Below are 25,920 nucleotides of genomic sequence, written 5' to 3' on the forward strand. Positions count from 1 at the left end.
AATGCAAACATGAATGAAATCTAAACTTTAACATGATACACATGACTATCTAGAGCTAGTAGGAGATTCAAGTTTTTTTTTTTTTTTTTTTTTTTGCGAATCCCATAAATACAACATCGTACTAATCAAGCATAATACTTTTTTAACTGATCAGGTTGGTGAAATGAACAAATTCATTTCCAACAAGATCCATCATTTTACTGCTCCTACTGGTGTAAGATGTTTGACCAGGAAGGGACCAGACCAGTTGGGCTTGAACTTTCCACGTGGATCATGAATCGGTGCTCGATTTTTCCTTAAGTGCCAAATCTCCCTCTTGGATATTCCTTTCCCTGACCTTTTAATTAAAAGCCCGAGCAATGCGTCTTTGATAAATTTGAATGTTGTGAAGGGCTTGTAACCTTCGTTCACTTGCCAAAGAAAGTTCATCATATTGTTCTTTAAACCATTGTTCTTCAGATATCTCGCTTTCATTCATTACGCGAAGCGATTGAATCTCTGTTTCGATTGGAAGAAGCGGATCCATTCCATATACCAAAGAATATGGAGTAGTCAGGTTGGTGTTCGAATGGAAATTCTGTATCTCCAAAGTGCGTAGGAAGTTTATCGGGCCATTCTCGGAGCCCTATCTGTCATCTTGGCGATTATCGTCTTGATGGTTTTGTTAGCTGCTTCAACAACTCCATTGGTTTGAGGACGATATGGTGATGATTGGTGATATCTGATTTTATACTTCTAAAGGGTTTCTTTGAGATGGACTTCAAATTGCGAACCATTGTCGGAAATAATTTCAAAAGGTACCCTATACCGACATATAATATTATTGATTACAAATTTTGAAACTTGTTTTGCCCTAGTTTCGAATATGATGATGCCTCCACCCATTTCGAAAAATAATCGACAGCAACCAATATATATTGATGCCCGTTTGAAGCTTTCGGATGTATTTGCCCAATGATATCTATGCCCAGCTGGAAAAAGGCCATGGAGAAGTAAAATTATTCAGGCTAACTGGCGGCATATGATTAAGGTTTGCAAATAGCTGACATCTTTTGCATGTTCGTACGAAATGGATGCAATCACTTTCCAAAGTGGTCCAATAATACCCTGCTCGCAGAATCTTCCGAGCAAGCATTCGTCCATTCATGTGAGGACCACATTATCCTCCATGTACCTCTTCCATGATCCTTTGTGTCTGCTCCCCATCGATGCATAATTGCAAATTTCCATCGAAACTCTTATGATACAACAAACCTTTCAATATTGTGAAATGAGAAGCCAGCCTTCGAATAGCCAATTGATCCTTCTTGTGACTTCCTTCAGGATATTCTCCGTTATTAAATACTTCTTAACATCAGTATACCAAGCATCCTCATCATCTTTTTAGGTTAATAAAGAAATTGTTGGTTTAAAATTAACCACTGGAATTTCTTTTTCTATAATTGTTACCGATTGTACCTTCACATCATCGTCCCAAGTTAAATTTACCGCCAGATTTGCCAAAGCATCGGTGAAACTGTTTTGTTTGAGAGGGAGATGTTTGAACTCTATTTTTTTAAAGAATGGGATAAATTGTTGAAGATACTCCGTGTACATTTGCAACCTTTCGTCCCGAACTTTCCAAGCTCCGATAGTCTGGGAAAATATGAGATAAGAATCACCGTATAGTGTGAGAATTTTTGCACCAGCTGCTAATGCCACTTTAATTCCATAGATGCAGGCTTCATATTCAGCCGTGTTATTCGTCGTTGGGAAACTAAGCTTCACAGCGAAAGGAATATGTACTCCATAAGGATCGATCAATAATACCCCTGCACCATTTCCCCTTCCTCCATCGAAATACATCTTCCATTTTGACGTACTAAGACAAAAAACATGTTCATCTGGAAAATCATCATCAAATTCATCACCCGATATAGGTCCATCAGCCAAAGCTTCAGATACAACCCTCCTTTGACAGACTTTTGATTCACGCACTGAATGTAAAATTCTGACAATATCGCATGCCACCTTGCTATTCTTTCACTCAAGATTGGCTTCTCCAAAATGTAATTGATTGGATCTAACCTTGAAACCAGATAAGTAGTATGTGCTTGCAAATAATGTCAAAGCTTCTTTGTCGCGTAAATAAGGGCAATGCAAGCTCTTTCTAAAGGAGTGTATCTAGTTTCATACTCAAGGAAATTTTTACTGAGGTAGTAGATAGCTATTTCCTTCCTTGTACCTCTTGGTATTGTTCCAAAAGAGCTCCCATGGCTGTTTCCGTAATAGTAAGATATAATATCAAGGGCTGCCCTGGTTTCGGTGGCATTAAAACCGGAGGATTGGAGAGGTATTCTTTCATTGAATCAAATGAGGCTTGACATTCGTCATTCCATTTTTGTAGGAACATTTTTCTTAAGTAACTTGAATATAGGTTCACACCGGGTTGTCAATTGCGATATGAACCTACTAATATATTGAATTCTACCAAGAAATCCCCGAATCTCCTTTTCCGTCCTTGGCGGAGGAAGCTCTTGTATGGCCTTTACCTTGTCAGAATCAACCTTAATTCCGTCTTGACTTACGACGAAGCCTAGAAGTTTTCGCGAAGTTACTCCAAATACACATTTCTGAGGATTCAATCTCATATTGTATTTCCTAATTCTATCGAAGAATGATTTTAAAGCATCAAGGTGCGTTTCACGATCATGACTTTTGACAATCATGTCATCAACATAAACCTCCACAATATCGTGGATGAGGTCATGCAAAATCGTCGTTGCCGCCCGTTGATAGGTCGCCCCAGCATTCTTTAATCCAAAGGGCATTGCTCTATAACAAAAGGTTCCCCATGGGGTAATAAAAGAAGTTTTGGACATGTCCTCTTCTAACATAAGTACCTGATTATATCCGAGAATCCGTCCATGAATGAGAACATGGCGTGTCCAGCAGTGTTATCAACCAGAACATCAATGTGGGGCAAAGGAAAATAGCCTTTTGGTGATGCTGAATTTAAATCCCTAAAATCAATGCACACTCTGGCCCTTCCATCTTTTTTGGGCACTACCACCACATTCGCCAGCCATTCCGGATGATTAATTGGTTTGATGAAGTTAGCATCAAGCTGCTTTTGAATTTCCTCCTTATCTTTGAGACTAACTTCCGGTTTCATTCTACGAAGCTTTTGTTGCTTTGGCTTGCTATCGGGATAGAGTGGTATACGATGTTCAGCAATGCTACGATCGACACCAGGCATATCAGCATAAGACCATGCAAACACATCCACATATTCTTTAAGTAAAATAATAAATGCATTTTGTTCATCGAGGGAAAGGGAGGATCCTATCTTGACTTCTTTTACATCATTATTCGTACCTATGTTTACAGTTATAGACTCTTCCATGGGTGTCACACATGATTTAGGTTCATTGAAAAGTTCATTATTAGAAAATGCTTCATGATCAAGATCAATTTCTTGTACACAAATATGTTTACAAGTAATTTTATCGATATCTTCATGATATGGGATATCAGGCAGTGTATGGATAGATGATTGGCTGGATGATGAGCTATCGGTTTCATAACCGTCTGAGATAGAGGATTGAAAAGGATATAGTTTAGGGAAAAAATGGAATTGTTCTCGAGTTTCGGATCGGATATTGTTTTCAACTTCTGTTTTTATTGGAGTAATAAGAGTAATGGGATCCAATCGGACTTCATAATCAGAAATTGATGAAAACAAGCCTCTTAGAACTCCTTGCTTTAGATGGTCAGCCCAATCAAAATCTTTCTTAAATACTGGTTTCTTATCAAACCATTTCTTAATAAATTCTTCATTCCTTGCTTCTGCAAAGAAAATTTCTAACCCAGGGAGAATTTTCTCTTTATCCAAGTCATACCAAGGTTCAGGAAACTCATAAAATGGCTTAGTGTCATTTTGCAACACGAATTTCCCATTCAAAGTGAGAGACTTCTTTTTCATAACCTTAGAACCCATGTTCTCATCAAAGCCCAAACCATGACGATTTCGCTTATCGATTATTGGGATTGGGTGCCTCATGCCTTCAACGTTCGTCCTAAACCAGCTCCTAGAACATAACCCATTTTCAACATCAATTGAAGTCCTCTAGTAAGTGTTTGGGGTATTGGATCTTGGATTTCTTGAATGGAATCCGAGGGTAGAGTAGATTTTCGAGTTTGGTTGGTCATTGGTTGGCAAAGGATACCTAAACATTTCATACCGAAGATTAGGATTTCCTCCTTTTTTTTTTTGAAAATAATTATAAAAAAAAAGTAAACGATAAATGCAAAAATGCATGCGGAAATTTTTTTTTGGTAAAAGTTTAAAGGGCATCTATTAAGTTAGATAAGTTAGTGGGGTGTTCATTCCCAAAAAAAAAAACTTTTTAATTATTTCGGGTCGCGCCATAAGGCTGCCTACGTATCTCCAGATAGATTTTTTTGTATTTTCACATTTTTTTTCTTCTCTTTTTTTTTGAGAATCAGACCCGTCGTAGTTCAAAACGGAAGAAGGAGGTTTTTTTTTTTTGAAACAGCTGCACTCGATCAGAGTTGCCTACGTACCCCAATAACAATGTGCGTGCAAGTACAATTTTGTGTATGATCATGAAATAGTGTTTTAGGGGATCAAGCTGTACGTAGTTCTTTGTACCAAAAGAAAACATAAAGAGGAAAAAAAATGCTTGGTTTACAGTGCTGCTACTACCCCTTTTATTCATCCTTCTTGATGGAGGGTAATATTGAGGTCACCATGTCGTTGTAGATGCTTCCTTTCCCATGTATAGATTCCTTAGGCTTTAAGGTTTTCAACAGTCTTTCTCGTAGTCCGAGTAGTGACGAGCAATCAAAAGAGTGGGATCATCTTCATGTGTCCAAAGGGAAAGGGAATTTATGGACACTTTCTGATTCGGGCAGGAAATTCCAGTTGTGCGCTTTATACACCAACGGAGGGCGTGACATTCGTTAGTATCATGGCCATGTAACTGATGATAGTGACAATATTTTTTGAGATTTGGTCCAACAGGATCAGCTCCTGCTCGACGAGGTAGCGGCTTGATACGACCTTCTTCGAGTAGTTGAAGGAACAAATCAGCTTGAGAGGCCCGTGGCTGTGCCGGGCTTGTCTCTGGTACGCTAAACTTAGGATGGGCCGGAGTGATGATCCCATGATCAATAAGATCCTGGATTGCACATTTAAGGTCGTAACAAGTATCGGTTCTATGCCCATATAGATGACAATAACTGCAATATTGTCTCATATCGGTCCCATGTGGTGGTAACGAATACACATAGCTTTTTGCCCGAAGAATACCCTTTTTTCTCAAACGATCGTACACCACACTCAATGGTTCTTCGATTCGAGTGAATATCTTCCTGTTAGCTCTTTCACCTTGAGGGTGCACCTTAGGCCATCTTTCCTGTAGTCGATAGGCATCAACTTCGTAACCATGTCTCTCCATGTGCGAGAGATCGACGTATTTGATGGAAACCATATGTTGATAATAAAAATCATTTAACTTTCTTAGCTATATCAACATAAACTCCCGATTAGTTATGGGAAAACGAAGTCAAGCCCGAATGTAAGAACATCTTGAAAAGAGATGTGAAAATGATTCATGGTCACTTTGCTCCATATTCACTAGCTTCAGTTTTTTGGTGTCAGTCTGTCGAAATTCAAATGCCCAGTCACTGAATGCTTGAGCTATTTCTCCCCAAGAGCCTTTACTTGTTACCCCTAAGGTATAATACCAGGATAACGCGGGTCTACCCAGACTTCTATTAAACAACATAGGAAAATGTTCTTCTGGAACATTTAAAGGGTATAAGGTGTTCAAAAAGTTGTATAAATGGAGAATATGATCTCCCAACCCATTGAACTTCTCAAACTGAGGAAGATTAAGATAACGATCTACATGCCTGTAGTTAGGGAAAAGAATTAACTCCTCCGGGTATACCAACCTTATATAACACAGGACATCAAAATCCAAATTAAAATCCTCGGCCCTAGACCTCTTCTAAGACCCCTCATCATGTTTAAAGGAATTACTTGTCCAAGACTCTCCTCTAAAACAAGGATCGCTGTCTTTTGGAGTTTTAGGCTCCTCTTCTACCCATCTTCATTGGACCAGTTTCTTCCATCTCTAGCTCCTTGGGGATTAACCTCAGAATCATCGTCATTTTCTTGAAGCTCTTCTTCTGGATCTTCCTCAGTTTCTTCTTTCGGATCTTCCTCAGTTTCTTCGTCTTCCTCTAAGTCCTCTTCCAGATCTTCCTCCGTTTCTTCTTCTTCTTTCCATGAGCTACTTGAATCAAATCCAATATTATGAATAGTGAATCCGTCTAATTGACTACCCTCTTCTTCATCTAAATAGAGCACTGATTTTCCAACACTGGAAACATTCATAACTTCTGGATTACCCACAAGTGTCACTGCACCATGATCTGTGAGCAGCTTCACCTTTTGGTGTAAGGCAGAGGCTACCGCCCTATTCTCATGAAGCCAAGGTCTACCGAGCAAAAGGTTAAAGCACGCTTCAATATCAATTACCACAAATTCAACATTTCTAGCCACTGGTCCATATTCCAAAAGTAACTCAATTGACCCAAAATGTCCCTTTTGGCATTGTCATAAGCCCTAACAACCTGTCTTGAAGGTGTCAAATCTTCTTTTGATATCCGAGCTTCGTCATAACTCGATAAGGACATACGTTGATGGCAGAACCATTGTCAATAAGTACCCCGGGTATTGTCCACCCATGACACTTCACAGTTATGTGCAAAGAGTTGTTATGGTTGACACTTTTTGGGAGATCATCGTCGGTAAACATTAAAGTGCGGTTGGCTCCATGAATAATTCCTACCATTTGATCTGGTGTTATGGATGCATTAATTGAAACTTCATTGAGATGTCTAAGAACAACGGCCCGATAAGGTTGAGAATGAGTCAGTAACTTCCATATAGAAACATTTACATTAACCTCCTTCATGCGCTTAATAGCATCATCTTCTTCCTTATTCACCTCTACTAATTCCTTCTCAAGGCTTCCACAGGGTTCTCATCTTCAAGATATGAAGGTTTAAAATGACGACCTGCACGAGTCAAATGGGCCACATGTAGATCTTCATCATCACTAAGATCATCAAGATAGATCGGACATTGAAAATTACTAGGGGTACTAAGGTATGCCCTAACATTTTTCTCAGCCATTGACAGCAACGAGAGAGCATCCTCTTCATCATCTATTAGGCAAAATGCCCCATCATATCCTATAGTGGCGCAGACATCGGAGAACGAATCTCTATTGAAGATGACATCAAAACCTTTGCATGGCACAAGCTTGACCTTTTGCTGAGTGGAGTGATCATACACAACACACACATAATTTCCGGATAATGGCATCTCATACATTTGAGGGGTATTTCGAACCATTAGTAATGTTGGATCAATCTGGTTATTGGTAGTGGATATGGTGTTTATAGAGACAGGAGGCTTATGATTGGGGAGAGCATTATTAATGATGCTTGGTTGTGTATTTTTAAATTTATCAGAGGGTGCCCCAACTGAAAGCCTTCCTCCATCTACTAAATCTTGAATACGGTGCTTGAATGCTATGCAATTTTCAATGTCATGCCCAGGCCCTTGATGGAATTCACAGTGTTGGTTTGGGTTGTAACTGGGAGGAGGGTTTCTTGGGGGTGGCCTTGGGTTTAAAGGTTGAACAAGGTTGGCCTTTTTTAGTTTGGAGAAAGCTTGAGCATAGGTCATGTTCAAAGGAGAAAAATTCCTCTGCGGCCTGAGTTGGAATGCTGGTTCGGCGCCGATATTGTGTATCAAGTTTGTTGGTTTTGAAGGTATTGAGTCGTTGTTATTGGTTTTCCTATTCCCCCCAAACTTAGTATTGTAAGAGGTGTTACTGCTGCTCCCTTCATCCTTTTTGATATCTCCCTTTTTTATGGCATCCTCTACCAAAGTTCCTGTTGATATGAGGGCTTTAAATGACGGAAAATACTGGAAAGCCATTCGTCCTTGATAGACGGGAAGAAGATTCTTCACTATCATCTGTAATTGTTCTTCCTCGTTTGGCCTATTCACCATCTTTGTAGCCTTGTTTCTTCATCTAGTAATGAAAGCGGAAAACGTCTCATTAGGATTTTGTGCAGTTGTCTCCAAATCCCTCCTTGTCACATCGATCTCTTTATTATATTTGTATTGGCTAGAAAATTCTCGCACAATATCGGCCTACAAAGTTTTCTTTGAATTTTCCAGATTAAGAAACCAATGAGCGACAGCCCAATCTATATATTGCTGAAACAATTGCGCCATTAAAGGTTCATCAACACCCCAAGGACTCATAGCCCCTACGTTTAATTTTAAGAAATTGGTGGGACTTCCTGTACCATCAAATCTCGTGAGATTCGGCATCTTAAACCCAGGTGGCAGTCGTGCTTTCGGAAATAAGGTGAGACCATGAATATCTAACCAAGGTTCTGCTTTGGTCATACCCTTCAGTACTTCCTTGAGCCTGAGAATATCTTCCTCAATTTTGGTAGGAGCTTCTCTATCACCATTTCCATCATCCAAATGCAATGGTGAAGCTACCTCTGAATCATGGTGAGGAGGAGGAGCACTTGCACTCTGTCTTAACAAACTCTGTATTGTTTGTTCCATAGTATCTTGACGATCAAGGATAGCTCGCATCATTCCTCGAAGATCATTGGATGGATCAGGGTTTAGCGAACTTTCATGGCCAGGAATCTCGGACATTTCGCTTGGTGGTGGAGAACGAATTTCCCTTGGTGTCGAATGACCCGGTGAGAAGGCTACTGAATCGGATTGTAAACTGTGAAAAGAGGTTTGTCGGACAAGCCTAGATCTTGTGCGGGTCCAGGTGGATTTCCTGGGTAAAAAGGGAACATTAAAAAAAAAACTTCTTCAACAAGCTAAAAAAAAAAAGTAAATAAAAGATTTTTTTTAAAGAAAAATGAACACCCCTTTTTTTCTAAAAAAAAAGTTTTTTTTCTCAAAAATAAAATAAAGTAAAATAAAAATATTGGACCCTACTACGAAGATTCCTTGCGTGTTGAACACACCATTGGTTATTGGCTTATAAAAAAAAAACTAAAACTTGAACAAGGATTATTCACCCAAACTTCTTCTCTCTCTAAAATCTCAAGTATTTTATTTTGAGATTTTGCTTACTTTGCTTAAATTTAATTTATGGATCCTAATGCCTCACACGTTAGAGATTTAATTCACTTCTTCTCTGACACATCGCGCTCTTCCCTCCAAGAGTTACGAGAAAGAGAACGCAACGAGATTCTTAGTTCAATACGGCCAGAAGATCATCCATCTCAATTTTCTAGGGAAAACCTCTCTCTCCCTTATGTTCAAAATTCTACAGCTATCCCACCTTCAGTTCCTCAAGTGAAACTTGCACTAGTGACTGGTCCACCTCAGGTATTCGAGATAAATAACTCTCCAGAGTCACTTTCCTTATTTGTGGCAGATACAATGGTGCTAGCTATGTCTCTTTTTCTACGTTTCTCTGAAGACTCGTTTTACCCATCATAGCTACTATAATCCAACAAAACCTCCCATTTGCTAGCCAACTCGTAGAGAGTCCGAACCTGCCATCACATTTCCCTTTTAATCTTCCTATGTACTCATCTCTCAGGTTATTGTTTTGGGATGCTCGTGGGTACAGTACGAGTCAAATATTACATAATATCTCCCTATTACACAAAACCCATATTCCTACTTGTTTGGTCTTACTCATCTCTAATTTGTCGATTGGCAAGGAGGTCTCTGAAAACATAGATGTAACAAGGTCTTGTATTCTCGCGGGGCATAATTCTCTCCCATCAACTCTAATCCTATGGAGTGACACGTGTTTCTTTTCACTCACTCGATTGTCTGAAGGATCAATAGCCATATCGGCTTACAATACCCCTCGCAGTATTTATTCTGGGACTTCCTCACGCCAAGGGAGAGGCCCACCCCAAAGCTTAGTTAATCATCCCTGGTTGGGTATATCAGACTTCATAACCTACAATCACTTAACAATGATGATGGGTGGTCCTTCAAACTATCGAGAATCTAAGGAGAATTTTCTTCAAAAACTACCTCCGCGTCATAGGGGTTACGTGTCTCGTCTCCCTGAGACTTTATGGTCAATAGGTCAAAGGAGTCTCTTCATAATAATAGATAGATTAACTAAGGCATTGTCGATTACTCCTTGGTCACAAGAAGATCCTCATACTCTATCTCTAGCAGCCTTATCGGATGGCCCAAATGGATGTAGAGGTGGGTATATATTGCGAGAGCCCGGGCATGTTTGGAAGTTTGGTTTTGGTTCAAGGCTTAGAGGACCTAGCTTTTCCTTTTTCTCGCTTTGTTTACTTCAAAATGGATTTCAAAAGGCTCGCTCTCTAGAGGTGAAACAATTAGAAGTAGTGATGGACGTTAACCGCTTCATCTCATCTCTGTCTAGGCTTGATGTCTACCCAACAAATACCGAGCAAAAGTTATGCGACATACTACTCCTAATGCGCTCTCGTGGTTGGGAAGTTAGTATTCGACATTCCCCTCAAGACATGCTTCGAGGAGTCTGCCTTATGGTTGATCATTTCTAAGGGTTTACTTGGGGTCAAACAGAGGAGTTTGAAGCTCCACCGTCTCCTGAGATTCAGTTAGGGCCTTTTTGACTTTTGCATTATTTATTTTTTTTATTTACTGTTATGGTTATATCACTATGTAAATATGAATTAATGTTCTTTTTCGTCTATTTTCCACCTCATGATGAAGGAAAGCAAAATAAATAAATAAATAAAGAAATAAATAAGTGAATCCTGCAGCAATAACAAACTATTAGTGGCCGGGCCCGAAGGCTGCCTACGTATTCCTGAGTGCGGAAATGTGCTGAGTGTAATGTGATTCAGGAAATCAGGCCTATCGTAGTTCGACACAATAAGGAAACCAACTTTTAAATTTTTGCGACTGTACTCAAAGCGAGCTGCCTACGTACCCTGTTACAAGATTTGTTTGTTTTCGTTTTTTTTTTTCATTTTTTTAGGGATCAAGTCGCTCGTAGTTCGCAGCAAAAAAAAAAAACTTTTACAAAAATAACTTTAATGAAAATGACACTCCCATACATCTATTTCCCCGGTCAAAAGTCGCTTCTCCCAAGCAGCTTTCCGTTTAGCAACATAGAAAGGGTTATCTTCTTTGTCCAAGATCCATGATGCCCATGCTTTACATACTACTGTGCACGATACCGTTGTAGAAAGGTCGATGTTGTCGATGAAGATGTAAGGTTCCATGATTTCTCGAAGAGATGCCACTTTATTTGCAGATGTTTTAACCCCCTCACAAGGAACTGCTATATCTTGGTTGTAAAGCCAATTAAACCTTCTTCGGATATCATCGGCCTTTGCCTTATTAGGCGTCCAATTTTGCTTGTCCCGTTCATTCTCCGGAATAGGAAAATATACTGTTCTTTTTGCAAAGGGTGGGCGCCTTATTACTTCAACAGCTTCATTATTTTCTATGCAATAACCTGCTGTGCTTATGTTGTTTATCCAACCACCATACTGTGACGAGCTTTCACCTTCATAGGCTCCCCTGCTATAGTCACCACATATAGTGATGATGCCCCATGACGCTCTCATTCTTAATTTTTGATGTAAGCTAGACGAGACTGCTTTACACCCGTACAACCATGGTCTCCCTAGTAACACGATGCATGAGAGTCGAAAATCGACTACCATAAACTCTATGCTGAACAGAGCATTCTCATGTACCAAAGGTAAGACTATAGAGCCCGTCACCTCCCTAGGTAATTGGTCAAAACCTCTGAGAAGAATGGAGTGGTAAGTGATATGTAAATCGTTGTACCCTATCTCGTACAGGTATTCTCGGGAACAAAGATTAACATCAGATCCGGTGTCAACCAAAATGTGATTAATATAACTTGCACCGTGTCGAAGAGTGATATGCAGTGGTTCATTATGATAGTGATTAGGAGGTAAATTGCTATCTGTAAAGGTGATTCCTGGATCAATATCGTGATGTTCGATATTTTTCCCTTTTCGTGAGGAAGAGTGAAAAGCGTCTAAGGTTTTGAATACGTTTTGAGAATACATTGATTCATGGATAGGCACATCATATAATAATTCTGGGCTAGTTTGACAAGAATAGGGGACAGTGTTTTCTTGGCGAGAGGCCTTGGATCGTTCTATAGTGGAAACTTTTGGATGCGGGCTTTTATCATTTGGAGATTCAGGCCTTAAAGTTAAACTCTTAGAGCCATCATGGAAGGTCAAGGATTCACGAAGTTGGGCCGGCGTCTTTTGGGATTGATCTAACATAAGGGGATGAAATTGGTAAATCCAAGGCTGACCAAGTTTGATATCATAGGGAACTGGTATATCACAACTTATGAAACATGTGGTGAAACTTACACCTTTGTATTTGACAATTGCATCAATTTTACCACATACATTTTCATATAAATCGTTGTTACAAAAATCATCTATTGTTACAGGTTTAAGTTCTTCTTCCTTGAATTCCCAATCAACAAATGTATGGTACGGGCACATATTAATGGAAGATTCTTCATCAATGTGAACATGATAATACTTGATGTTACGACATATCATTGCATGATCTAGTGAGTCATTTATAAAACCTTTTTTAATCAAATCGTCTTTGACCTGGTGCGGATCAAGTTTGAAGATTTCCCTCAAATCTCTAAAAGGGGTTGAGGCGTTTATGATTGTTCTTTTGAGATAATCACTAAAAGCCCCACGATACATTTAGGAATTTGATAGTAAATCCCATAATGATTTTTCACAATTCTCCTTCTTTGGTCTCGAAGTCAAACCTTCCCCAAATCTCACCATATTACACACTATGGTTGTCGTGTGCGGTAAGACTGCATCCCCATGAATGGTAATTACGCCGCCCGGGGTTGAAAATTTGACTTTCTGATGGAGTGCAGAGGCAATTTCCCCTATGTGTTGTAACCATGATTTTCCCAGGGTAAAGGTGAGGCTTTCCGGGTCATCGATTACTTGAAACTCAGCATTACAAACCCAATCATGATATCCTAATGGTAAGTGATTTCCCCAATTTCCCACATGAGAGTGCGATCGCTTGTTCTAACCACCTTCTTTGAGGGTCTTAAAGGAGCGTCTTCACACCCTAATTTCTTGAGAATCGTTTTGCTGCAGATGTTGAATGTGGACTCTCTATTTACCAAAATTCCTGAGACCTTGTAACAATCCGATACCAAGGTAATGGACAAGGGCCGGTCATTACTGTAGTCATTCGGCAAATCTGCATCGGTAAATCGTAGAGTAGGTGGAGTCCCCGATCTTGGAATTGGAATTTTCCCATCATCAATGAGTTGTTGGGTTGCATGTCTTAGATCACTACAAACATTTGTATTGTGTCCATAGTCATGACAATAGTTACAATACTTTCCCATATCAGCCCCAGGAGACGACATAGTGTAGTTATTGTGTTTTGACTTGAGGATACCCTGTAACTTTAGCCGACGATATATAGAACTTAGTGATTCACACCTCCTAGAGTAAATCTGGTGGATGGAACCCCAACTTTGTCTTCCAATACACATTTGTGCTCCTGTATCCATATCTCGATCTCTAAAAAACAAGTAAACTGCAATTTCATGAACATGGTTAAGAAAACTTTCAAGGTCTTGAGGGGTATAAGAATTTCCTTTGAAAAGAACATTAACTCATATATTAATTCATAGATAGTGATTAAACCATTCTTTAAGTTGAAAAGGTTTTAAAGGGAGGTTTTGGCATTGCTTAAAATGCACCACATGTGGTGTTAGTAGTCTTAGAAAGTTAAACTCTCTTGAGGTCATATGAGGGAAGGTCTAAGGATAAATCTTAGTTTATTGTTGGGTCCATAAGTAAGCTTTCTAAAATAATTCACTTAAAACAAGTTTTTGTTGAAAAAAAAGACTTTCATGACAACACGGATGAATCATTAACACAAATGACCGTAGAGTCTTCATGTATGTATTGATGCACATGTTTCTTAAAGGTCAATCCATTTTGAGGAAATTATTAACCAAGTGGCCTCGTATCACTTCCAACTGTGAACACCGAGGGTGGACGTTCCTAACAGAGCCGATTGCAGTAGCGCATGGATGTAGGTTTACGCCCTTAATTCATTAATTTTGTTGTCTAAATCCGACCTTTCCAATAGGCAGAGGTGTCGGCCTAAAAAAGAAAAAAAATAAAATGCTCATGCTCGTGACAATTGAATGATGAATGACCACATGAGTACACTTAATAACGCAAATTCAGGTTCAAACCACTACACATTTAAAAAAAATTCCCCAGTGGAGTCGCCAGACTGTGGTACCTGGTTTTTAGTGGACAGAAATTAGTCTATAAAAGGTTCCACTTAAGTGTCTGATAAGACTTATAAACAAAACTTAGAGTCGCCACCTTATTTTTATCCGAATAAGGACAGATTTTAGAACAGTCAATTTTAAGACATTAAAACTTAATAAAATCAACTGCTAACTCCATAATAGGAAATAAGGCACAGGGTTCGGGGTTTAGGTTAAGAGAATCGAACGTCTGGAACTCGCCTTCTCTTCTGTTCTATGGAACGGGCTCTTACTATTGCTTTGTCAAAAATCAAGTTTTAAGACATATTAACCACATAAAAAAATAATTAATACAAGGTAGGTTTGAGCACCAAAGTTGCACTACGTACCGATCATAGTGAGATTTTGAATTCACTCACGGATCAAAACCTTCATAGTTCGGACAGATGCCATGTTTTAAATAACCAATTCATTGGGTTTTTTTTAATTTGGGTTGTTGAAATAAATGTCATTTTCGTAAGTGGGATTTTAGTGATCTTTGACAGATTCACTCATAAAAGTAAAATGAACCGCCTTGGTTGAGGAAAATCACCCCGATTAGTGATCACCAAAAATGTCTTTTGAATATACAATTCAACAAATGCATCCCAATTGACGACTTTTTAGTGGGTCAAGGTATTTTTTGGAGCAAAATTGTAAGGGTTCACTATATAATCTCACTTTGGGTTTAAATTCACTCAAGGATAATTTTTGTAAGGTTTTAAGGGTTATGTGTTTAGGCTTAATGGAATTGGCCAAGTAAAACACGACACCTGTCAAGGCCTTACTTCCAAATAAAAGGGAACAATAAACTATTTAATCATATCTGATTGTCAATTAATCCATCGAGTAATTATAATGGGATGTAAGCTTACTTTCATGGAGATGGATAATTGTTACAACCTTATATGACTAAATAATTAATCTTAACCTCATGTTTGGAAATGAGGCCATAACCTCATATTAAATATTATTACTTATTAAAAACAAACAATCAAAGTTATGATTCATTCTTGTTCACAAAAGGGTTTGAAATAAGAAGGTTCACAAAATTATAAAAGAAAAATAAAATTTGTTAAAACTTTTATTTCTAAAGTCTTAAAAGAAAATTAAAGTCCTTAAGACATCATTTATTTCAAAAGGTATCTTAAAAACTAGGGTTAAAGATTTAAAACAACAACATTTAGAATTAAAGACTCTTATTTCTGAAGTCATCTTTAAAATAAGATTAAAGTTTCTTAAAATAACACTTAGAATTAAGGCTTATTAAAACTCTTATTTCTAAAATCATCTTTAAAATAAGATTAAAAAACATTTTCATTAAAACTTCATAAGTTAAGAAGTAAATATATAATATAGTGTAATATAGGTTTCATACCACCATTAATAAAAATTTTAAAAATCAATTAAGAGAAAAACGTGCATATTTCATCTTTTGATAGTTTGAACTAAAAAAATCATTAAAAATCATAGAAAAATCAAAAGAATTATTGTGAGATATGGTTGGAAAGCTCTTGAAAAGTTCTACTACTTGAGCTAAATAATTGGAACTGATTTCTAGGCCATCATTTGGGACGTGGTAAGTAATTCCTTAGTCTTGAACATCCTCTACATAAACTCTTAATTCATTAGGTCTTTAAGCTCACTTTAAGAAATAAATCATTCTAAAAAATATGCTTTAGGCAGACACATGAATGTATTGACCTTTCATATTTAAAATGCATTAGAAAAAGATGCAATGCAAAATGCAATTACCCCCCTCTTTTGTAACCTATCACCTCACCAATAGGCTTGGCTTTCTAATGTGGAGTAATGAAAGATTTAGGGCTAATTTAGCACCTAATATCATCATTTCCCCTATTGGTAACATCACATGGAAACAAACATATTAGTTATCATAATAATAATAATTAAGGAAATTAAGAAAAGATTGAAGAAAATACCTTGAGCTAGATGTAGTAATTTTTGGATAACCTCTTTGGTTTAACAAGGATGAAAATATGATCACTCCTTAGTTAAAATGAAATTAAAGAGTCTAAGTAATTTTTTTTTGAGTTTTGATATATTAAAGAAACTAAAGCAAAATGAAGCTAATGAACTCTTTTTTTTTTTTTTTTGATTAGAGAAAATAAACTTGAAAAATAAAGCTAAACTTAAGAAATAAACTTTTTTTTTTGGTTTTAAGATAGAATAGGAATACTTAAGCAATTAAACTAATATTTTTAACAAAGATAATAACAACAATACTTGAGCTTGAAATTTTTTTTGTGTTTTTTTTTTATAGGAATTAAAGATAATAACAATACTTAAATAGCAACTTAATTATAAGTTGCTTTTTAATAAGCTAATAACTTTATAATAAAGCTAAATTAGAGAGATTTTAACTAAAACAAAGATTAGAGGAGAATTTCTAGAGAGAATTTTTAGAGAGAAAAGTTGTAAGAATTCTTGGTGTGTTTAAAACTTGAGAATTAGGGCGGTATTTATAGGAAAATAAAGGGGTTAATTTGTAAATAAAAGAAAGTAAATAAGTTAAAATTCAGGGACTACTTTGGTAAATATCAAGATTTTGGTAATAATGAGAATCTTGATATTAAATTCTCTTGTTTTACATGTAACAAACTTGCTAATCTGTTTTGCAACGCTTAAACTGATAATATAAAGAAAATCGCAATAAAATATAATCAACTCTAATATTCACATAATAAAAAGGTTCTGAAATTCCATGGTATATATATATATATCAAGTCGTGTCATAACTCAAAAAAAAAAATACTCACATGGTATACAATAAAAGAGTGCCTAAATTTAATTAGTCACTATTATACTCACCAAGGTGTTAAAAAAACACTTATAATAAAATGTCAGCTCTGAGATGTCAGCTCTAAAAGATACACAAAGACATTAGGTTACAATACTAATAGGGTTGGACAAAATATCTCAGAGTTAGTAAAAAAAGCAAAAAGAGAAATAACCCCTGCCCTTATTAGATAGTACATATAAATATACTCAAGAACATCTGAACATACGACAAAACCTTATATATACGAGCATTTCAAATAATAACCCTTACTAAAAAAAGTACATCATATAAAATCATAAGATTGACATGGTCAATGTGAAAATACATCATACAATACTAAGCCATACAACATAAATTTAAGGTGGTCAAGAGTAAAATATATTCCCCCTGACCGGATGACCTTTAAAAAAAGGTGAACTCTTATCTTACTTTACTCTACTAAAACACAAATTTATATTTATCATAGTCGTAAAAAAAAGACAAAAGATACAAAACTAGATCAAAACAACAGAAAAACAAATAAAACGGAAGCCATACTCATGTCGGCAAAGTAAATTATCATAACAGAAATTACTATTTGGAATAGTGCCAAATAGTGTTTGCATAGTGCCAAATAGTGTTTCGAATAGTAAAATACAATACATGACGTGTATGAAATCCAGCTTTTCTAATTAGTGTCAGATAAATATCGATACAATTGATCCAAATCGAAATTTATTGGATACAATATCAACCACGGGGGATAAAAAAAAGTAATGTTAATTCACTATTGACAATTGCCTATCAAAACTGACGAAAGAATACACAAACTACCGAGGAAACAAATCAGAAGAAAAAAAAACAAAAAAACAAAACAACAAAGAAGAAAAAAAAAAGAAAAAAAAAGCGTGAATGTCAGAAAGGGATAAGAATTCTCATGAAGGCAAAAATATCATTGAAACATGATCCTATTTTCTAGCTGCAAATACTATTCGTCTAATAATTTTACGTACAATTATTCCCTCCATACATATCCCTCTTTACTCTCATCCATACAACACTCAATTATCCTCAGATAAAAAATCGATGGGTTTGGTCCGAACTTATATTTATCGGATCAAATATTAACCGTGGGACAAAAAGACAAAGACATTATAACAAACGTACATAAAAAGAGGACCCTTTAGCACTACAACATATAGTACCCATTTAGGTGTGGGAATGTTTCTCATTTCCCTATGTTGGTTGGACATGAGTCTTTAGAGTAGTGGACTTTATAGCTTATGTAAACTGGTCATATAATAGGGTAGTGCACAAATCACAAAAAGTTACTAGATTTACTAAAAAAGTACTCTAACAGTCTAAGTGAACATATTGATATACTTACTATACTCTAAAGGGTTAAACGATACTTGCTTATAAGGAAAATGACATATTCCCCTGGCGAAACAAAAAAAAAAAAAAAAAAAAAAATTGTACTTTATACTATACGATTATTATACATACGTACAAAAATACGCTCTAAAATACTTACTTTTTACTATTAAAAGAAATTACCCTTATCCAAAATCTCCACTCACCACTTAATTCTTATCTTCTTCCATCTTCCTCCTTACCCGAAAAAATCAAACAAAAACCACCATTAAACTCAACCACCATGTTTCAAGAAAACTAAGAAGATCAGCCTGTCTTTACATTTGAGGACGACATGAGGATGATAAAGGTGTATTTCATGTACATTGTGGGGCTAGTGGTCCTCCTAATGACCATATTAATTTACTTGTTAATCCATAAGTAAAAACCCGAAAATTACTTTGGTAGAGCAGGGTAATAATGCATGTGGTATGAGCTGTACTTCAATATTTTGTAATTTAGTAATTTAGAAGTACAAATTGTAACATGTATTTTGGAAATTATGAATAAAAATCATTATTATTACTCGTTTCCTTCGTTTTATGTAATAAAACAAACGTCATTAAGTTTATAAAAATAATTAGCAAAATAATAATTATTATTTGCAAAGAAAACAATAATTATAGTAATAAAAAATAATTAATAGTGATAATTAAAAAGGTAGGATCAAAATTTGGTTTCTACAGATTGCCCCACATTAATTGAGTTTAAATAAAACGATAATCAATGTTTGAGAAAAGACACAAAATTTTGATGTATGTTAAAAAAAGAAATCCTAATTGATCTTCATTTAAACATTGACCTGAGTGCAGTTGAAAAACTGGCTACAAAATAGAGTGAAATTCTCACTCTATTGCATCACAAATGTTGGCTTGGTGCAGTTGAAAAAATGGCTGAAAAATAAATCGAAATTCTCACTCAATTGCAACACAAATGTTAGGCTTAGGTGCAGTTGAAAAACTGGCTGAAAAATAGAGTGAAGTTCTCGCTCAATTGCAACACAAATGTTGGCTTAGGTGCAGTTGAAAAACTGGCTGAAAGAGAACGAAAAAAAAAATATAGTGAAATTCTCACTCAGTTGCAACACAAATGTTGGCTTGGTGCAGTTGAAAAACTGGCTGAAAGAGAAAGAAAAAAAAATAGAGTGAAATTCTCACTCAGTTGCAACACAAATGTTGGCTTGGGTGTAGTTGAAAAACTAGTTTAACCTTGCAGAAGATTAAAACTCCGATCTGCACGAGCTTGAAGAAAAAATAACAATCAATCTTGAAAAAAACACAATTTATGGATTTCGGATGCAAAAACAGCAGGTGGTTTGTACTGAGTTTTCGGAAAAGTAAACTCCTTCGGCCTTTTCTCCCTGGCTCTATTACCACCACCACCCCTATAAAAAAAAAGTGGTATCAACTCTCCCTTCTTCTTCTTTCAAGCTTTTCAAGTCTTATTTATTCTCTCCTCAAATTTCTAAGAAAAAATGAATGTCATGTTTCAAGAATTCAATGAAATCAGTGGAGCTAGAAAGCTCCAACTAAAAGGGGTGATAGAAAACATTTCTCCACCTCGTCTTTCCTCTTATACAAGTGTCTTTACTAGAACCATCACCCCTCTCCTAGTTATTCAACCTCGGTATGATATGATTCATGCTGATGTTGAATTTTGGGATGAAGAACGCCATGTTTTTCGTTTTGGAGAGACGAAAATGACTCCTCTTCTAAAAGAAGTGGAGGGTTTACTAGGTCTTTATAAAGAATGTCGTGTGATTAATAATGCTGACCCAAGGGCAACCAATGCGGCCATGAGGGATTTGCTAGGCATACCATTAAATATGGAAAGCAATTATCGCCTGCTTGACAGCTTAATGTTAGAGAATTTCCTTGAAACCTTCTCTTTATCTCATTGGGAATCTGCCAACAATGAGGATTTCAAAAGGTGCCAAGAGAGAGCTTGCATCCTTTTATTGCTCGGCCTTGTTTTGCTCAAAGAATCATTATTTTCATGTCATGTTCGTTGCCTTTCTTTGCTGTCACAGATTGAGTCAGGGAACCGTTTAGGGCCTCTTATCCTAGGGGAACTTATGATGGGGCTTGACCATCTGAAACAAAATCTAGGTGGTTTTGTTAAAGGGTGTCCAATTGTGCTTCAACTTTGGTTATGCGAGAAATTCAAGCTGTCTAGACCACCTTTTCGAACTCCTTACCAAACCCGACATATTCGGGAGAGAGGCTTTTTTCCTATATTTCGTCAATGTTGCAATCATGGTGGATGGGTAGACGTCTTTGTCGTAGCTGATGTGGAATGGATCACTTCATTTCTCAACATAAATTCCATAACAATTAGCACTAGCAGGCGTAGAGGTGTTCAACTTCCAGGATTGTGTCGCGTCACATTCTATCTTCCTTGGAGATGCTTGAGACAAGCGGGCCAACTCCAACGACTCCTAGAGCTCCATGAGCTCCCAGTGGTACCTTGTACCACTTATGAAATTGGTAGTGTGGAAGCTCTTAGGGCGTCATCCCGTGTATGGCAATTTGCACGAATGCTTCCAGCACTTTCAATCCTCGAAGATGATGTTCCAACCGCGTCCTACACAACATGGTTGTTGGAGGACCTCGAGGGTGATGCTTGAATAAATCCTTAGAGGGATTTCGTTATTTGTACTTCATAATTTGTATTTTGTGTTTCCCTTGCTTATGTATTTTCAATTCCAAAAGAAGAAATCGTATCCGATGGAATTGGTCTCTTAAGTATGGTGTATGTGGTTGTTGTTTCCATGTTTAAAAATGGATGTAATCTCGCCAAAAACTGAGAGAGTTTGCGTTATGATCAAATAATAATAAAAAAAAAAATGTTTGTTGTAATCATATTTTGTTAAGTATTGCCTTGATCATGATCTTTTAATAATAATGAATATTTCTACATGACTCTTAAGCATGCAATGCAAACATGAATGAAATCTAAACTTTAACATGATACACATGACTATCTAGAGCTAGTAGGAGATTCAAGTTTTTTTTTTTTTTTTTTTTTTTTTTGAGAATCCCATAAATACAACATCGTACTAATCAAGCATAATACTTTTTTAACTGATCAAGGTTGGTGAAATGAACAAATTCATTTCCAATCAAGATCCATCAATTTTACTGCTCCTGCTAGTGTAAGATGTTTGACCAGGAAGGGGCCAGACCAGTTGGGCTTGAACTTTCCACGTGGATCATGAATCGGTGCTCGATTTTCCTTAAGTACCAAATCTCCCTCTTGGATATTCCTTTCCCTGACCTTTTTATTAAAAGCCCGAGCAATGCGTCTTTGATAAATTTGAATGTTGTGAAGGGCTTGTAACCTTCGTTCACTTGCCAAAGAAAGTTCATCATATCGTTCTTTAAACCATTGTTCTTCAAATATCTCGCTTACATTCATTACGCGAAGCGATTGAATCTCTGTTTCGATTGGAAGAAGCGGATCCATTCCATATACCAAAGAATATGGAGTAGTCCCAGTTGGTGTTCGAATGGAAATTCTTTATCCCAAAGTGCGTAGGGAAGTTTATCGGGCCATTCTCGAGCCCTATCTGTCATCTTGGCGATTATCGTCTTGATAGTTTTGTTAGCTGCTTCAACAACTCCATTGGTTTGAGGACGATATGGTGATGATTGGTGATATCTGATTTTATACTTCTCAAGGTTTCTTTGAGATGCCATCAAATTGCGAACCATTGTCGGAAATAATTTCAAAAGGTACCCATACGACATATAATATTATTGATTACAAATTTTGAAACTTGTTTTGCCCTAGTTTCGAATATGATGATGCCTCCGCCCATTTCGAAAAATAATCAACAGCAACCAATATATATTGATGCCCGTTCGAAGCTTTCGGATGTATTTGCCCAATGATATCTATGCCATAAATGGAAAAAGGCCATGGAGAAGTAAAATTATTTAGGCTAACTGGCGGCATATGATTAAGGTTTGCAAATAGCTGACATCTTTTGCATGTTCGTACGAAATGGATGCAATCACTTTCCAAAGTGGTCCAATAATACCCTGCTCGCAGAATCTTCCGAGCAAGCATTCGTCCATTCATGTGAGGCCCATATTCTCCCCCATTTACCTCTTCCATGATCCTTTGTGTCTGCTCCCCATCGATGCATAATTGCAAATTTCCATCGAAACTCTTATGATACAACAAACCTTTCAATATTGTGAAATGAGAAGCCAGCCTTCGAATAGCCAATTGATCCTTCTTGTGACTTCCTTCAGGATATTCTCCGTTGATTAAATACTTTTTAACATCATTATACCAAGCATCCTCATAATCTTCTTGGGTTAATAAAGCAATTGTTGGTTTAAAATTAATCACTGGAATTTCTTTTTCTACAATTGTTACCGACTGTACCTTCACATCATCATCCCAAGTTAAATTTACCGCCAAATTTTCCAAAGCATCGGTGAAACTGTTTAGTTCGCGAGGGAGATGTTTGAACTCTATTTCTTCAAAGAATGGGATAAATTGTTGAAGATACTCTGTGTACATTTGCAACCTTTCGTCCCGAACTTTCCAAGCTCCAATAGTCTGGGAAATTATCAGATAAGAATCACCGTATAATGTGAGATTTTTTGCACCAGCTGCTAATGCCGCTTTGATTCCATAGATGCAGGCTTCATATTCAGCCGTGTTATTCGTCGTTAGGAAACTAAGCTTCACAACGAAAGGAATATGTACTCCATAAGGATCGATCAATAATACCCCTGCACCATTTCCCCTTCTATTTGAGGCTCCATCGAAATACATCTTCCATTGTGACGTACTAAGACAGAAAATATGTTCATCTGGAAAATCATCATCAAATTCATCACCCGATATAGGTCCATCAGCCAAAGCTTCAGATATAGCCCTCCCTTTGACACACTTTTGATTCACGCACTGAATTTCAAATTCTGACAATATCGCATGCCACCTTGCTATTCTTTCACTCAAGATTGGCTTCTCAAAAATGTACTTGATTGGATCTAACCTCGAAACCAGATAAGTAGTATGCGCTTGTAAATAATGTCGAAGATTCTTTGTCACGTAAATAAGGGCAATGCAAGCTCTTTCTAAAGGAGTGTATCTAGTTTCATACTCAAGGAACTTTTTACTGAGGTAGTAGATAGCTATTTCCTTCCTTGTACCCTCTTGGTATTGTGCCAAAAGAGCTCCCATGGCTGTTTCCGTAATAGTAAGATATAATATCAAGGGCTGCCCTGGTTTCGGTGGCATTAAAACCGAAGGATTGGAGAGGTATTCTTTCATTGAATCAAATGAGGCTTGACATTCGTCATTCCATTTTGTAGGAACATTTTTATTAAGTAACTTGAATATAGGTTCACACCGGGTTGTCAATTGCGATATGAACCTACTAATATATTGAATTCTACCAAGAAATCCCCGAATCTCCTTTTCCGTCCTTGGCGGAGGAAGCTCTTGTATGGCCTTTACCTTGTCAGAATCAACCTTAATTCCGTCTTGACTTACGACGAAGCCTAGAAGTTTTCCCGAAGTTACTCCAAATACACATTTCTGAGGATTCAATCTCAGATTGTATTTCCTAAATCTATCGAAGAATGATTTTAAAGCATCAAGGTGCGTTTCACGATCATGACTTTTCACAATCATGTCATCAACATAAACCTCCACAATATCGTGGATGAGGTCATGCAAAATCGTCGTTGCCGCCCGTTGATAGGTTGCCCCAGCATTCTTTAATACAAAGGGCATTGCTCTATAACAAAAGGTTCCCCATGGGGTAATAAAAGAAGTTTTGGACATGTCCTCCTCTGACATAAGTACCTGATTACATCCCGAGAATCCGTCCATGAATGAGAACATGGCGTGTCCAGCAGTGTTATCAACCAGAACATCAATGTGGGGCAAAGGAAAATAGTCTTTTGGTGATGCTGAATTTAAATCCCTAAAATCAATGCACACTCTGACCCTTCCATCTTTTTTGGGCACTACCACCACATTCGCCAGCCGTTCCGGATGCTTAATTGGTTTGATGAAGTTAGCATCAAGCTGCTTTTGAATTTCCTCCTTAACTTTGAGACTAACTTCCGGATTCATTCTACGAAGCTTTTGTTGCTTTGGCTTGCTATCGGGATAGAGTGGTATACGATGTTCAGCAATGCTACGATCGACACCAGGCATATCAGCATAAGACCATGCAAACACATCCACATATTCTTTAAGTAAAATAATAAATGCATTTTGTTCATCAAGGGAAAGGGAGGATCCTATCTTGACTTCTTTTACATCATTATCCGTACCTGTGTTTACAGTTATAGACTCTTCCATGGGTGTCACACATGATTTAGGTTCATTGAAAAGTTCATTATTAGAAAATGATTCATGATCAAGATCAATTTCTTGTACGCAAATATGTTTACAAGTAATTTTATCGATATCTTCATGATATGGGATATTAGGCAGTGTACGGATAGATGATTGGCTGGATGATGAGCTATCGGTTTCATAACCGTCTGAGATAGAGGATTGAAAAGGATATATTAGGGAAAAAGGGAATTGTTCTCGAGTTTCGGATCGTATATTGTTTTCAACTTCTGTTTTTATTGGAGTAATAAGCGTAATGGTATCCAATCGGACTTCATAATCAGAAATTGATGAAAACCGCCTCTTAGAACTCCTTGCTTTAGATGGTCAGCCCAATCAAAATCTTTCTTAAATACTGGTTTCTTATCAAACCATTTCTTAATAAAGTCTTCATTCCTTTCTTCTGCAAAGAAAATTTCTAACCCAGGGAGAATTTTCTCTTTATCCAAGTCATACCAAGGTTCAGGAAACTCATAAAGCGGCTCAGTGTCATTTTGCAACACAAATTGCCCATTCAAAGTGAGAGACTTCTTTTTCATAACCTTAGAACCCATGTTCTCATCGAAGCCCAAACCATGACGATTTCGCTTATCGATTATTAGGATTGGGTGCCTCATGCCTTCACCGTTTCGTCCTAAACCAGCTCCTGGAACATAACCCATTTTCAACATCAATTGAAGTCCTCTAGTAAGTGTTTGGGGTATTGGATCTTGGATTTCTTGAATGGAATCCGAGGGTAGAGTAGATTTTCGAGTTTGGTTGGTCATTGGTTAGCAAAGGATACCTAAACATTTCATACCGAAGATTAGGATTTCCTCCTTTTTTAAAAAAAAATAATTAAAAAAAAAAAGTAAACGAAAAATGCAAAAATGCATGCGGAAAAAAAAAATTGGTAAAAATTTAAAGGACGTCTATTAAGTTAGATAAGTTAGTGGGGTGTTC

At 37.0% G+C, this 25,920-nt stretch overlaps 1 protein-coding gene across 1 annotated transcript; it reads right to left on the reverse strand.

The window, feature by feature from the left end:
- Positions 1-22,371: 22,371 nt before the first annotated feature.
- Positions 22,372-25,640, reverse strand: LOC110719018. The gene is made up of 2 exons (XM_021897934.1): positions 25,277-25,640; positions 22,372-25,127 (listed from the first exon to the last, which is right to left on the reverse strand). The coding sequence occupies exons 1-2, from the start codon at positions 25,638-25,640 to the stop codon at positions 22,372-22,374; spliced, it is 3,120 nt and encodes a 1,039-aa protein (XP_021753626.1).
- Positions 25,641-25,920: the final 280 nt, after the last annotated feature.

This window comes from Chenopodium quinoa, unplaced genomic scaffold, assembly GCF_001683475.1.
Source record: "Chenopodium quinoa cultivar QQ74 unplaced genomic scaffold, ASM168347v1, whole genome shotgun sequence".
NCBI classification, from domain to species: domain Eukaryota; kingdom Viridiplantae; phylum Streptophyta; class Magnoliopsida; order Caryophyllales; family Amaranthaceae; genus Chenopodium; species Chenopodium quinoa.

Bases quoted from the DNA above. Each gene is read 5' to 3' on its own strand.
- LOC110719018 (XM_021897934.1), bottom strand. From the start codon at position 25,640: ATGGGTTATGTTCCAGGAGCTGGTTTAGGACGAAACGGTGAAGGCATG. The intron at 25,128-25,276 runs GTTTTCATCAAT...CCTCTATCTCAG, and splicing joins GCAAGGAGTTCTAAGAGGCG to ACGGTTATGAAACCGATAGC.